A 12,648-nucleotide genomic window follows, 5' to 3' on the forward strand; every position below is an offset into this window, starting at 1 on the left:
GATGTCTTCGAGACATGGTAAGTGCAACAAAGCAGCGTGCTGTAGCAGACACTAAAGGTAGTTTTATGTATTTATGTGACTATTTTCTGTTCACTTATTATAAGTTTAATATTTAAGAAATACATTTAGTTTTGACAGTTATTTCACTTAGTTGCACTTTATTATGCACTTTGATGTCAGCTTTATTTCGTTCCAAAGGGATAGTAACTATCACTGTGCCTACTGTTTATTTTTTTTGATTATATGCACTGAAGCTGTGACTGTCTCAGATGAGACCAAATATGGACAGGGACAAACTCTGTTTTTTGTTATTTCAAAAGAAGAAAAATGTCTCAAGTTCTGAAAAGTTACTGTTAAGCAAGTTACTTTTTAATGCACTTTCAGATGTAACCAAAACAAAAGATGGTGTTTCTAATCTGCACTTAGTTTTTATGTTCATATGCACCTTAACATGTGCTTATATTTACCTATCAAAATGTGTTGAAGTTGTGTGTTTGAAATGTAAAATTTAAAGAAGCAGTATTTCAGCACAGGTTTAGTTTAAGTACTGCTCTTCTATTGTGTTTATGTCCTGTTGGATGTGGCAATACGTTAATAAACATCCAGTGTCTTTGTTATCTTATCTGTTTGTGTTTATTGTAAATGGTTAACTTTGCTCAGTGTCTGCTAAAAACGTCCGGCCCAGCTCATGTTCTTAGTCTGAAAATCCGGCCCCAGTGAATTTTTAATTGAATAGCCCTGCAGTAGATGAACAAACGCTCAGCTACTGATAGAATATGCCCCACTTAGAACATAAAATCTATGCAAACAGGGTCAATTAATCTCTGCAGTCAAATTAAGAGAAACTAAAAGAAGAAAACAAAACTGATGCAGACCTGGAGACACTGCAGCGACAATCATTCTGTGCTGCTCGTCATCCAAAACTAACCTCTGTCATTTAAAAAGAAAAAGAAAAAAACATCTTTACAACTTCCATGAGATGCAGTAAATTGTGCTTTTATGGGTAATGTGCCCATTAAAGAGTAAAAGCAATCTGAGACGTCAAGACAAATGACAGCTTTTGAGTGCCATCTGCAATCTCTAGCTTCACAAACTCAATTATTCATAATGCATTTATGAAGTCCGCTGAGACTGCGCTGTCATTCCTGTTCAAACTAACGGGGAAATGCAACATAAAGGGACAAGCTCTTTGAGATGACAATAGGCTCACAGATGGCTCGAATGTGTTTATGCTGCCACCTGCTGGGGAATAATCAGAACACAGGCTTTACTGGATGACCGACAAGAGAAAAGAAAACAACACATTAGTAGAATTAGCACCAAGAAGCTTTTATTTCTCTATAGCATGTAAATTTCTCCGGTGGACAGATAAAATTCTCCATATCAATATGATTTAACAGTTGTCCATGTTTGATTCATTTGAATCCAGTTAAATCGCAGCAGTCTCTCGCAGTACTTCACGTGTTGTAGAAAACTTCCCTTTTTTCCAGAGTAAATAATCAAACAGGAAAAACATCAGAGTGGCTGTGGGTTAACCAGGACAACATTCTCACCACGGATGAAGAGCTGGTTGATGTGGCGTGTATGGACCTTGCCATACGTCTGAGGACCCTGGGCCTTCATTGAGACTTTCTGTTTCCCTTGTGTGGTTTTAACTTCCTGTGGCAGCTTAGACTCTGCTGTCCTGCTGTCCCCTTTCACACTGGTGGGCTGAGCCGAGCAGCTTTTCGGGGTAGTTTTGGCATCTGCCGGCTGATGTTTGCTGGATTTTTCTTTGGCTTCCTGCTTCTTCACTGGCTCATCGCCTCCTGAGCCTTCCTGGAGATTCAGCTTCTCAAACAACTGTACAAAGATTGCAGTGACATTAATATCTGTGGGTAAGGGTTAGTAAGTTAGTTAGTTAGTTAGTAACTTAAGAGCATAAAGCAGAAACTGTGTATAAAAGGTGGATGTAGCCACCAGGTTGAAAAAGTGAAGCCAGTACAGAAGTGCTTTAAACCTTTCTAAATATTTCTAAACATCCAGCAGAGGATGACACCTCTGACTGCTGATAGATATCTATGGTAATTGCATAGAAGCTTAGGAGGAAATTAGACTATTTCTCACTTGATTTGTTACCTCAGTAAACATTTGCCTGAAGAATTTATGATCTCAATCGTTAGTTTCAAGTCGTGTTGAATACAGTATGAAGTTCATTTTGTAAATTGTGGTCCCATTTACAGTAAAACAGACGATAAAGCAGGCTGTTTCACAGCGTGGTCGCCTTGTCATTGACAAGTTGCTGCCATCAGCGTGTGTGTTTTATTTTCTGCCCTTGCACATTCCCTTTGGTTTCAAAAAATGAAGATAGCAACAGCCAAATTCAAAACTCAATGCTTCAAGAACAACGAGCCAGTTGGTTCCTTTACAGTGGCTTTATCCATCTTTAATATAAAGTCTGTGGTATAATGTTAGAATACTTATGATAAAACCCAATTTCAATACTATTTATGATCAGCATTTTTCATCGACTGTCATTCAACAAATGTACATTCTGTAATTAACTCTCTTCGTGATAGCCATTTTATTGTCAGGGCCTGTCATCATCACCAAGTATTAAATACCTCCCTTTGTAAAAAGGGTTCATAAAGGCAACCCAACAATACTGACTCTTCTGATGCATTATCAGAGTTGTATTAAATTACTGTTGCATTTCTAACAGCTGCTGGCTTGCATTAATAGAATTTCATCTGCATAACACAGGGTGATTTTTATTGTGATGCAGAAAAAAAGGGATCGAAAAGCACTGACAGTGAATCTTCATCAAAAATACATCTACAAAATCAGCTTGGCTTTTCTGACAGCCGATCAGTTTTAAAAGTTGCAGTGAGTAATAGAAAGAGCAGCCACAGTGAGCTGATGAAGAGGCACTAGAGACAGACTACACAACTCCAAACCCTCAGAAAAGTAAGCAACTGCTTACTATGAGTTGCTGTTGTCTTTACACCTGGCTTTGTTGTGTGCATGGTTTAAACCAATCAAGGCTGCTATTGTCTTGAACAGCCCTCTTTGATAAACTATGTGGATTTCTTTGGCGATGTCAAATCACCCAGATTTGAAATCTAAAGGATTATAGCTTTCAACTAAAAATCAGTCGGAAATACATTTTGATCAGGAATAAAACTCAGACTTTTACATACCCGTGAAATGGTGAGGGCTTTCTCATGGTAGAATGCCTCCCCAAATAGAGGCTCTCTGTATGTCTCATCTACATCCACCATTGCCTGGTAAGGAGACACATGTACAACGAATGGTGAAAGACCACAACAAAGAGATTAAATTCATGACTATTCAACAAAGCACACTTCAGATTCAGCATATGGCAGATGTCTTGTAGAAAATACAATAAAAAAACACAAGTGAGGTCGCTCACCATATTCCAGAACTTGTCAAAGGCCACAACAAAGCCTGAGCAAACTCCCCTCAGGCCTTTAAAGGTCCGAATGTGAACTTTCACTCTGATCCTTTCCTCAACACATCGGTACAGCTCCCCCAAAGGACTGCCTTTACATACTGAAGACACATGACAAGCAGATTGAGCAACAAATCATATAAACATAACAACACTGCAACACAAAGACAAAACTGCCTTTAAAGAAGACAAATTACGAAGTTACTGCTAGATTTTAGATAAATCATTTCAGAAAGAACGCAGAGCATGTGTGGACAAATAAAATTTAGAATATGAAAAACAAGAAGAATGAAAGTGCTTGGATTTGTTTGTTTCTTCAAGTTGTTTTATGTCTCATTTAAGAGATTTCTCAAGTCCTGGAAAGAAGGGAGTCCCCAGTAATTATTCTCAACTAATAAACATCTGGAACTTCCCACCAATCAGTTTGAACTAAGGAAGTCTATTGAATAAGATGCGAAACGTCTTCAAGACATCATGATGACTCCAGACATCTTAGGATTATCAGGACCTGGATGACTGAGAATCTGCATAAATGTTTCCATCTGGGGCAAAAGGGTCTGTTGCTTAGATCACTAAAAAAATTAAGCAAATCATGTGGTACGGCTTTAACTATCACTAGATCTCAAACCATCTGAGAGATCTGGGACCACCAGGAGAGCTCCACAGACTTCAATATCTGTACTGAAGTAACTGTGGAGGTCTGTGGTGCCTCAGTAGCTGGCTAGAAAACTTCTGAGCCATGAAAGTAATTCGTGTTTGGTCTGTTTTGGTCATGAAGCAAAGGTGACAAACGTCTAGTTAAAGTCGTTTAAATATTCTTCACAGTGATGCAGCAGTTCCCATGTGGTAACAGGTCTCCAACCCTCTTAATGATCCCTCTAGTGAACCACCAACAAAACTACGATCATGCAACCGTCTAGTGCAACAGTAGCGGTGGGTGTTGGACCTACAGGGCATCCTTGTCAGAACATTTTTCTGGGGTCTCTGCTTCCTCCTCCTCTGCGTCGTGCCGCTGCTGCTCTCCCCTTCTTCTGACTCTGGTTTCTTCACCATGAGATTCTTCAGCCTCTCGATGCGCTCCGGGTCCGCCACTCCTTTCATCGCCTTCCGCCGCTTTTTCTCCACATTCTCCGGCTTTGCTCTACCTCGACCGCCTTTGAGAAAGCTCTCGTACTCGGCCACATTGTTGAAGCACTTGATGTTTGGAAAGGGAAGAGGGGGCGCAGTCGGAGAATACAAGGCCAGGAGAGGGTCGAATTTATCAGAGCAGATGTCTGTTTTAAGCGCGTCGTCGTCCCCAGTTTTACCGTCTGTCTTTGGTTGCTCCGGTGCCGATGCAGAGCTCGAACAAGGTGCTGTTTCTGTCTCCTTGCTGTCAGATTTTACACTTTTTCTTTCCCTCTCCTCCATTTTTCTTCTTCTGGTGTTTTGTAGCAGTTAGCTTTATGGTACATTACCGCCAACTATCGAATATAAAACTGAACGGTTGCCACTACGAACCTAGATTATTAAGTTCAAACCACTTTTTTAAATATTAAAGGCCAATAAAACTCTATGCATCACATGTCATGAGTTCAGTTGAGGCCCGCTCCTCCATGTTTGAAACAGCCGCAGAGTGGACAGTGAAGCGAGGGATTATGGGAAACGTCGTCAGTTGAGTTTTCACCCCGCACCTAATTCAGCAGAAATCAAACACCCTCGACTATAATATGACATTCAAGTTTGGTATTTCAGTATAGAAAAACGAATTTCTGTCTTGCTGTGCAATTTTTCATATAATTGTGCAATAATAATGCTCCACTAATCTATGACAAACTCTACGAAAAAGAGCCTGGTCTTAAGTTGGACTACAAATCCCATAACCTCCCCGGCATAAACGATCTTTGGTTGCTAGTTGTCTTTGTACCACAAGATGGCGCCTAAACACAAACGACGTTTAACAGCTTATGTGAAATTCAGCTCGCCTTAATAGATTATCAAATTAAGAAGCACGGAGATAATGTATTATGTTATGGATTTTTTTATAAGGTCTAAGAAGCAACGGTTAACAATAATGTATTTATTTTTAATTATTAGTTCCCCGCTTCTTCTCCGGAACTTTTGTTGAGGCTGCTTGAGGTGCCACTACGACAGAATTCATTGACGGACTGTACACAAACCAACGTGAGTGTAAGAAACGAGAACAGTTTGTGGATGAATGTAGCTATCAAGTAATAACATAGCTTTAATGCCATGCTACATTAAATACCAGTGTTTGTGTAATTAAAAAAGCTCGACACTAACGCGGGGAGTAAACATAGAGCTAACTTACTGTTTGTTGTAGAGAACTAACGCCATACATGACATCTTTGTGTAAGTAACTGTTATTAACAGTGGCTAATGGACATTTTAACAGTAGTAATTCCATAATAACCCCAGTCATGATTTGAATTTCCTTTTAATTCTGCCTTGATGTCAATATAAAGTAGCTTTGGTCCTATTTTGGCAGTTTGTTTACATTTCATGTTTGTGCTCGTTCCTCTTTCTCTTCAGGAGCATCTTAATGCTGATTGGAACGGCCTGCAGATTTGGTGGACGTGTTGGGTCTTGTGTTCTGACACCCTTGGCCCGTCTCTTTGTTAGTTCCAGCAACATGGCCAAGAGCAAGTTTGAGTATGTTCGCAACTTTGAAACAGATGACACCTGTCTACGTAACTGCTACATTGTCGTGAGACTGGATGGTCGCAACTTCCACAAGTGAGCTCTCTCTTCGTCCTACATTTCTGCAAAGACATGAGTGGTTTTGCAGATCAGTAGTCTTGAGACATTATTTGAAATTGTGGTGTTGTTTTGAGTTTCTTCTTGCTTTTATTTATTTTTCAGGTTCGCAGAGCAGCACAAGTTTACAAAACCCAATGATAACAGGGCGTTGGGACTGATGGCCAGGAGTGCACGCTCTGTCATGGAAGAACTTGAAGATATTGTAATCGCGTATGGTCAAAGCGATGAGTTCAGTTTTGTTTTCAAGAGGACCTCCACTTGGTTCAAAAGAAGAGCCAGGTACTGAGTTGTTGTCTCACTGTAGGACAATTTCGTTCTCACACAAACTTCCTGCAGCATTTATGTCTTTGTCTGACTTTGTTTCTTCTTTTGCTTTCCTGACAGTAAGCTCATGACCCACGTAGCCTCCCAGTTCTCCTCCTCATATGTGTTTTACTGGAAGGAGTTTTTCGAAGAACAGCCCCTACTATACCCCCCAGGCTTTGATGGCCGTGTGGTCCTGTATCCTAGCAACCGTAACCTTAGAGATTACCTCAGTTGGAGGCAAGCGGACTGTAAGTACCCATTTGCTCCATTTGATTTATAAATCAGTGTATTTTTCCAGGGCTTCTGCAGGGCATTAAAAAGCATTAAATTTGACTGGCTGATTTCTGCAGAAACCGTGTTGTGCTAGAGTGAAAGATTTAAGTCTTTATGTCGGCTTTTTGTTTCTTTCAGGTCACATAAATAATTTGTACAACACAGTGTTTTGGACATTAGTGCTAAAAGGAGGGCTCACTACAACACAGGCAGAGGATCGCTTAAAGGTGAGAGTGAAACAAATATACTGGACATTATTTTAATTGGAAGTAGAAACCCTACTGCTTTTGCTGTTATGCCTTTTAAAATTTGTATAAATAAGAAAGATAATGAATTGTTGATAGACATTAAACAGCTCATAACAAGAAAACCTGCATATTTAAAGAGTGTAAAGCATAAAATAGATTAAAGACATAACATTAACAGTTAGAAACTGATACACAAAAGATCATCCACACAGCATTCAGGGTGTAAAATGGGACTACTCATGATCGCCCTACATTCTAAAACTAAAGGCTTACACTTACTAATTAACAAATCCATCCTATAAGCATCTCCAGTAAATCCATATGAAGTTGTTAGGCCACAGCAAAAACACAATAATAAAAGTTCCCACCTCTTCCAGTCTCAAGACATTTACCACACATTATCTCTAATTAACTGTTGAATTAAAGCACAACAGATGTGTGCAGTTGGCTTGATCTTTGGTGCAAATGTCCACATCAAGGGTAGCAGATTGTCATATCTCATTGGATGTATCAGTGTTGCCACAAAGTTGCACAGCCTTTTCTCTGTTGGCTTTTACTTGTAAGCAACATCAAAGGCAAACTGACATTGTCTTTTAGTTGAATTTTTGTATCAGTTACTTCTAAACGAATGAGTTGGTTCATTAATCAGCCATTTTCCCTCATTTCAAGGAAATTAATCACAGAGGGTGTTAAGGCAAATAAATGTTTAGTATCTTTGAGCTTTACAACAACCGCAGGGGAAAATTTGAGGATCAAAATTGACATTTAAAAGAAAAGATTGTATTCAATGTTAGAAAAGTAACTTTGTGCTAAAAATTCAATGTAAAAATGCACCTTAAAAGAGCTTTTCCTGTTTCAGTGATAGAAGTATTACACAAATATTGACCAAACTGTCAGAAATGAATACTGTTTGTGATTTCGTTGGCAACCCAGATTCTTCTTCGTCTGTACCACAGAAAACCTACATTTGCAAGCGATTTACCACTTCTTAAAGCTGGCAGTAGCACTATTTTTTTGGTATCTGTTTTTGCAAAATTTCTTTGTGGTGAGTTTATCATACTAATACCAGAATCTTATCATCGTCTGCTTTCGACTGCACTGCATCATTTGCATTCCTCCACCTGTTATCTTTCTGAGCAGTCTGAGGTTGTTATGTTTGAAAGATAAATGCTACAATAACTGGTATTGTCTTGTTTGATTCTTGGTCAGACCTCTGAACACGATGCTGGTGTGTGAGCTCTGCCCTTTCAGATGAAACTCTGCCACTCTGCCTTCTTTATTGCTCTTTATTATATTATTCAAACGTTGTATATCATATATGCAAAAGACATATACTGTTGCACTTTGATTGCTTTTATTACGGCTCATCTCAACTTTCAGAACATTAACCTTTCAGAATATTGTCATTTAAGTGGTCGGAGAGGAAACTAGACTCCTGCACCTCCTCCTGTTCCGCTCCCAAGCTTTAGAAAATCCAGCTTTTGACAGGGTTTTCCACTCCAGTATAAAGAGCTACAAAATCGGCACAATGAGTAGAGTGTTGGAGGGCTTTTGCTCTGATTTCTTTGTAATGCCTCAAAATAATGACTTTCAGCCCGACTACTTTTGTACATTTGAAGTGCTTGTTAATCTGCTGCCAATGGATTATTATTATTATGTGTTTCATTTATTAATGTTTAGTTTTTAGGCATTTTTGTCCCCTTATTCAGAGACATTGTAAAGGTACTGGAACTGCTTGAGTACAGAGCATGTGAATGATGGGCCAAGATTTCAACCAGAGTCCCTGCCCAGGGTATTACCCCCCATCACCTCACTTATCAGTATTTTATCAGAATAAACATTGGGGTTTATTTATTGAAACAAAACCCTGTGCATTAGTTTTCAGCTGCCTCTGTATGAATTTTTTATTGCTTCATATTAAAATACTCTATAGAACATCAGGCCTGTCGCTATTTGTGGCAGCTACCGTGGATGACGCAGCTGTTCTCTGGAAGTCACTTCATCCTCCAGTGGGCTGTGAGGGAAACAGCCGAGGAGTGGTGGAAATGTTCGTTCTGGCTCGATGTTTGGGCAACATGAGTCATTCACAGCTCAACTCTTGCAGTTCCTATTTCCTATATCATGTTTAAAAAAAAGCGAACAATGAGAAACAGGTTTACAAGGAATAGATCACAACATCAACATCAATTTACTTGTAATTCTAATTCTGAAGTAAATGAAACATCGTGACAGTAATAGAAGCAAGAGTTAGTGTTGTCTTTATAATGGTTTTGTTGGCGGAATGGATGATGAATTTACACTGAATGAGTAATCGAGTATGAGCTCATTTTTGTACACACTTCATTTTGGTAATATTTACATGCATGTGTCCAACTGTGCCTCTCTGTTTATAGGGAACATTAGCTGCAGATAAAAATGAGATCCTGTTCTCAGAGTTTGACATCAACTACAACAATGAATCTGCCCTTCACAGGAAAGGCACCGCCCTGATTTGGGAAAAGGTAAGCTTTAAGTTAAGGTTAAGTCTGAACAATTATTGCAGAGGAACTAATTTACTTCAACTTAATTCTACTTCAGTCTGTGATTTCTTTCACTTTATTTCCAATGTCAGAACTTATAAGACTTTAGAATGTTTTCCTGGAAAATTTGGCCTTCTCCACATGTACATGTGTTCTTTTATAAACATTTTTGTTCCTTTAGTCTTAAAACACACAAAAAAAACTTGTCCACTTGAAAACGCAACAACATAAATTAAGAGCGTGCCACACCAACAGGTGGCAGTACAACCCTAAAGTCATATTGGCCGCTTAGAATCCTGAAAAAATCGGTTAGCAGTTTTGTTGGGCTACAAATAGAAGCGCATCAAGGAAGATGGCATCATATGATCAGACTCATTCTGATGCCTCTGTTTTGTCAATATAGTGGAACTGTAACTGTACATTTTTGTGTAAACATACAAGAAGCAATCTTAGCACTGGTATTATTTTAGCCACATCCACCATTCCACAAAATCACCTTATATAAACATAACGATAGATAACGGCGAACACTTTGACGTCACAAGCCAGAAACCAAGTTTCTCTCTGACAACATGTCAACACTGCAAACAGAGTTTCTAAACATCTTTATCGTGGAAGGAGCTTTCCAGAAGCTCCGTTCTCTGTGACCTAAAACAGGATCTGCATGTGGACGAAAGACACAAATACAAAGCAATAATACCAGTGTATGTGTGGACAGGACCTGAGATACATGCTCTTCTCAGCTGGAGCTGCTGTTGGGTGGAAAATGTTTCTCTGTCTCTGTTTTGCCCTGTATGGTTTGTAAATGGCTCTAAACCAGTATTCTTAACGATGCCTGATATGCCGATATTTTACAACTCCTTTTGGCTGATTAGTAATACAGTAAACACACATATTATTTCCATCAAACTGCAGAGAGCATCAGGTCTGTCCTGTAGTGGAATTATCATAATATTATGCCTCCTCTTATCATGATGTTCTACTGGCAGGTGCAGACATAAAATACAATCCTTTCTAAATGTGCACATTTAAAAAATAACTTAATTTTCTATTCAAAACTTGCCATAATTTTAAATCACATTCTCCAAAAAACTGCAAGCTTTTATCCTGACAAATGCTTTTCATCTGTCAGTGTTCATTTCCAAGCCTTCATCAGCTGATAGCAAAGATGGTGATACGATCACGCATTCTTAGGTTGCAGTTTTGACTGACAGCAAAACTCGAATGTTGTTCCTTTTAAGGTTCTGCATGTTTGAGCCAAGTAGCTATTGTGATATTCAAATGGAATTTTTAGTTTTTCTTTTTACTTAGAGGTATATCATTGTCAAGACTTTAAAAACTCACTGCAAACAAAGACACTTGAGCATGTGAGAACTGGTATGTAGCAGCTGAAAAACAACTTTCTGGTCTGGTATTAGAACATTGTCTGAGTGCACAAACAGGTTGACTTCTTAACAGATCCTTGCTTGTACTGTATTATGAAATGCTATTAATGTAAAATTAAAGATTACAAACTCTATACTATATAAGAATATGTATTTCATGCAACCTTTAAGCTTTTATTAAAAGATCTTCATGCCATGATGACAAAGGAAGGCAACTGCTGCCTGACTGCTTTGCTGTTGTGAAATATGCAGAATTTTGCAACAGTGCTACTTGTACCGTGAGATCACACATGACATGGCAATGTATCGGGTTTTAGTTTTACAAGAAAATCCAAAATCAGCAGCAAAGTTCTGTTAGCACATGAAAAGTAAAATTTCTTTCAGTTTCTCATTGTAAGGAAACTTTCTCCTTATAATTAGCAGCTTTTGCACAAGATTCTGACATTTTTGTGGCATCACAAGATACCAGTTTGTTTATTCATTTATATCTGGAGAATAAAGATGAAGTTACCACCAGGACATGGTTAGTTAATAGTTATCTGGTTCTGACTTTATCTGGTGTATAAACTCAGCAGCCAGTCATTCTGAGCCCAAAATGTTGTACTGTTTCTTTAAATTAAGTTAAATGATATTAATCATGTTTACAATTTCTTTTGTCCAGCGAGATGAGACTGTCACTAAACGCACAAAGCTACCAAGCAAAGAGGAGAAGGACGTGGCGGTTACTCGTAGCAGGAGGCGGGTGGAGGCCTACCACTGTGACATTATCGCAGACCAGTTCTGGGAGGAACATCCAGACATCCTGGAGGACGACAACTGCTAGCAGAGAACAACTCTGAACTCATCGGACCAGAAAGTGGCTCATTTTAGCAGCAGCTTGATATAGACTTCGTGTCAAACAACAGGTTACCCATGACGCTTAGTATCCTTCAAAGAGGGTTTTCTGAAATTTCTTTCATGACTGACTTTGCATGATGAATCTCTCACAGTTGGAACATGTTCTTACTTTTGTTTATTAAACTTCGGTTTTTTGCTTTATATGCATGATGATGCCTGTCATGTTTAAAGGGAAGGAGGACGTGATTAGTTTTGTAGTCTGACCCAGGAATCTGCTCACTCTACTCACTTGAAAAAATGCCCCTCTCAAAACAAGAAAAAAACTTATTTCGAGGAACTTTTACCTTGAAATAAGTGAAAAAAATCTGCCAATAGAACAAGTGAAAAATGGCTTGGTCAGATTTCTTGAAATAACATGTGCTATTTAGAATATTGAGATCTTAAAATTAGCTGCAAAAACTTATTTTAAGCTCTATTTTACCAGGATTGTCAAGCTTAGGTGTCTTAAAATAATCCAGATAGGCTAAAAAAAAATAGTAGTTTTTTACTCAAAAATAGATTTTTGCTTTCATGTAACCTCCTAATTTGAGGTGTATTAACCCTCCCGTTGTCCTCATTTACGGGCAGCAAAAAATATTGTTTCCTTGTCTGAAAAAAATCCAAAAAAATCAGCAAAAAAATTTCCTAAATTTCTGAAAATTTGCAAAACATTCAGGAAGAAAATTCCAATAATTCCTTAAAAGTTTCCCTTTAAAGTTTTATTTTTTAAAAAATCCCCCAAATTTGGCAAGAAAATTCTTGTGAATATTTTCAAAAAATGAGTAAAAATCTTCAAAAAAAATCCTAAAAATATCTAAAGTGATTCCATA

At 38.4% G+C, this 12,648-nt stretch overlaps 2 protein-coding genes across 3 annotated transcripts; one reads left to right on the top strand and one right to left on the bottom strand.

Moving 5' to 3' along the window:
- Positions 1 to 1,308: 1,308 nt before the first annotated feature.
- lsm11 (LSM11, U7 small nuclear RNA associated) lies at positions 1,309 to 5,076 on the bottom strand. Its single transcript, XM_055016726.1, has 4 exons — positions 4,402 to 5,076; positions 3,413 to 3,552; positions 3,180 to 3,263; positions 1,309 to 1,842 (listed from the first exon to the last, which is right to left on the bottom strand). The coding sequence occupies exons 1-4, from the start codon at positions 4,859 to 4,861 to the stop codon at positions 1,516 to 1,518; spliced, it is 1,011 nt and encodes a 336-aa protein (XP_054872701.1). The 5' UTR covers positions 4,862 to 5,076; the 3' UTR covers positions 1,309 to 1,515.
- thg1l (tRNA-histidine guanylyltransferase 1-like) lies at positions 4,661 to 11,980 on the top strand. Of its 2 annotated transcripts, XM_023298182.3 has the most exons (8): positions 4,661 to 4,803; positions 5,528 to 5,614; positions 5,984 to 6,187; positions 6,314 to 6,490; positions 6,596 to 6,765; positions 6,929 to 7,017; positions 9,432 to 9,539; positions 11,604 to 11,980. In XM_023298182.3, exons 3-8 carry the CDS (start codon positions 5,994 to 5,996, stop codon positions 11,763 to 11,765), a joined length of 900 nt encoding a protein of 299 aa, XP_023153950.1. In that variant the 5' UTR covers positions 4,661 to 4,803; positions 5,528 to 5,614; positions 5,984 to 5,993; the 3' UTR covers positions 11,766 to 11,980. The 2 variants fall into 2 exon arrangements, with proteins under 2 accessions (XP_023153950.1, XP_023153949.1); XM_023298181.3 differs by lacking the exons at positions 4,661 to 4,803; positions 5,528 to 5,614 and adding an exon at positions 5,621 to 5,803.
- The last annotated feature ends 668 nt before the right edge of the window (positions 11,981 to 12,648 follow it).

Source organism: Amphiprion ocellaris, chromosome 13 (genome assembly GCF_022539595.1).
Source record: "Amphiprion ocellaris isolate individual 3 ecotype Okinawa chromosome 13, ASM2253959v1, whole genome shotgun sequence".
NCBI lineage: Eukaryota > Metazoa > Chordata > Actinopteri > Pomacentridae > Amphiprion > Amphiprion ocellaris.

What these genes read in the sequence shown, in the direction of transcription:
- lsm11 (XM_055016726.1), bottom strand. Translation starts at nt 4,861, where the DNA reads ATGGAGGAGAGGGAAAGAAAAAGTGTAAAATCTGACAGCAAGGAGACA. An exon ending in TGTTCTGACAAGGATGCCCT is followed by an intron (nt 3,553 to 4,401) that starts GTAGGTCCAACA and finishes ATGTGTCTTCAG; the next exon opens with TATGTAAAGGCAGTCCTTTG. An exon ending in AAGCCCTCACCATTTCACGG is followed by an intron (nt 1,843 to 3,179) that starts GTATGTAAAAGT and finishes ATCTTTGTACAG; the next exon opens with TTGTTTGAGAAGCTGAATCT.
- thg1l (XM_023298182.3), top strand. Translation starts at nt 5,994, where the DNA reads ATGCTGATTGGAACGGCCTGCAGATTTGGTGGACGTGTTGGGTCTTGT. An exon ending in CAGTTGGAGGCAAGCGGACT is followed by an intron (nt 6,766 to 6,928) that starts GTAAGTACCCAT and finishes TGTTTCTTTCAG; the next exon opens with GTCACATAAATAATTTGTAC. An exon ending in AGGCAGAGGATCGCTTAAAG is followed by an intron (nt 7,018 to 9,431) that starts GTGAGAGTGAAA and finishes CTCTGTTTATAG; the next exon opens with GGAACATTAGCTGCAGATAA.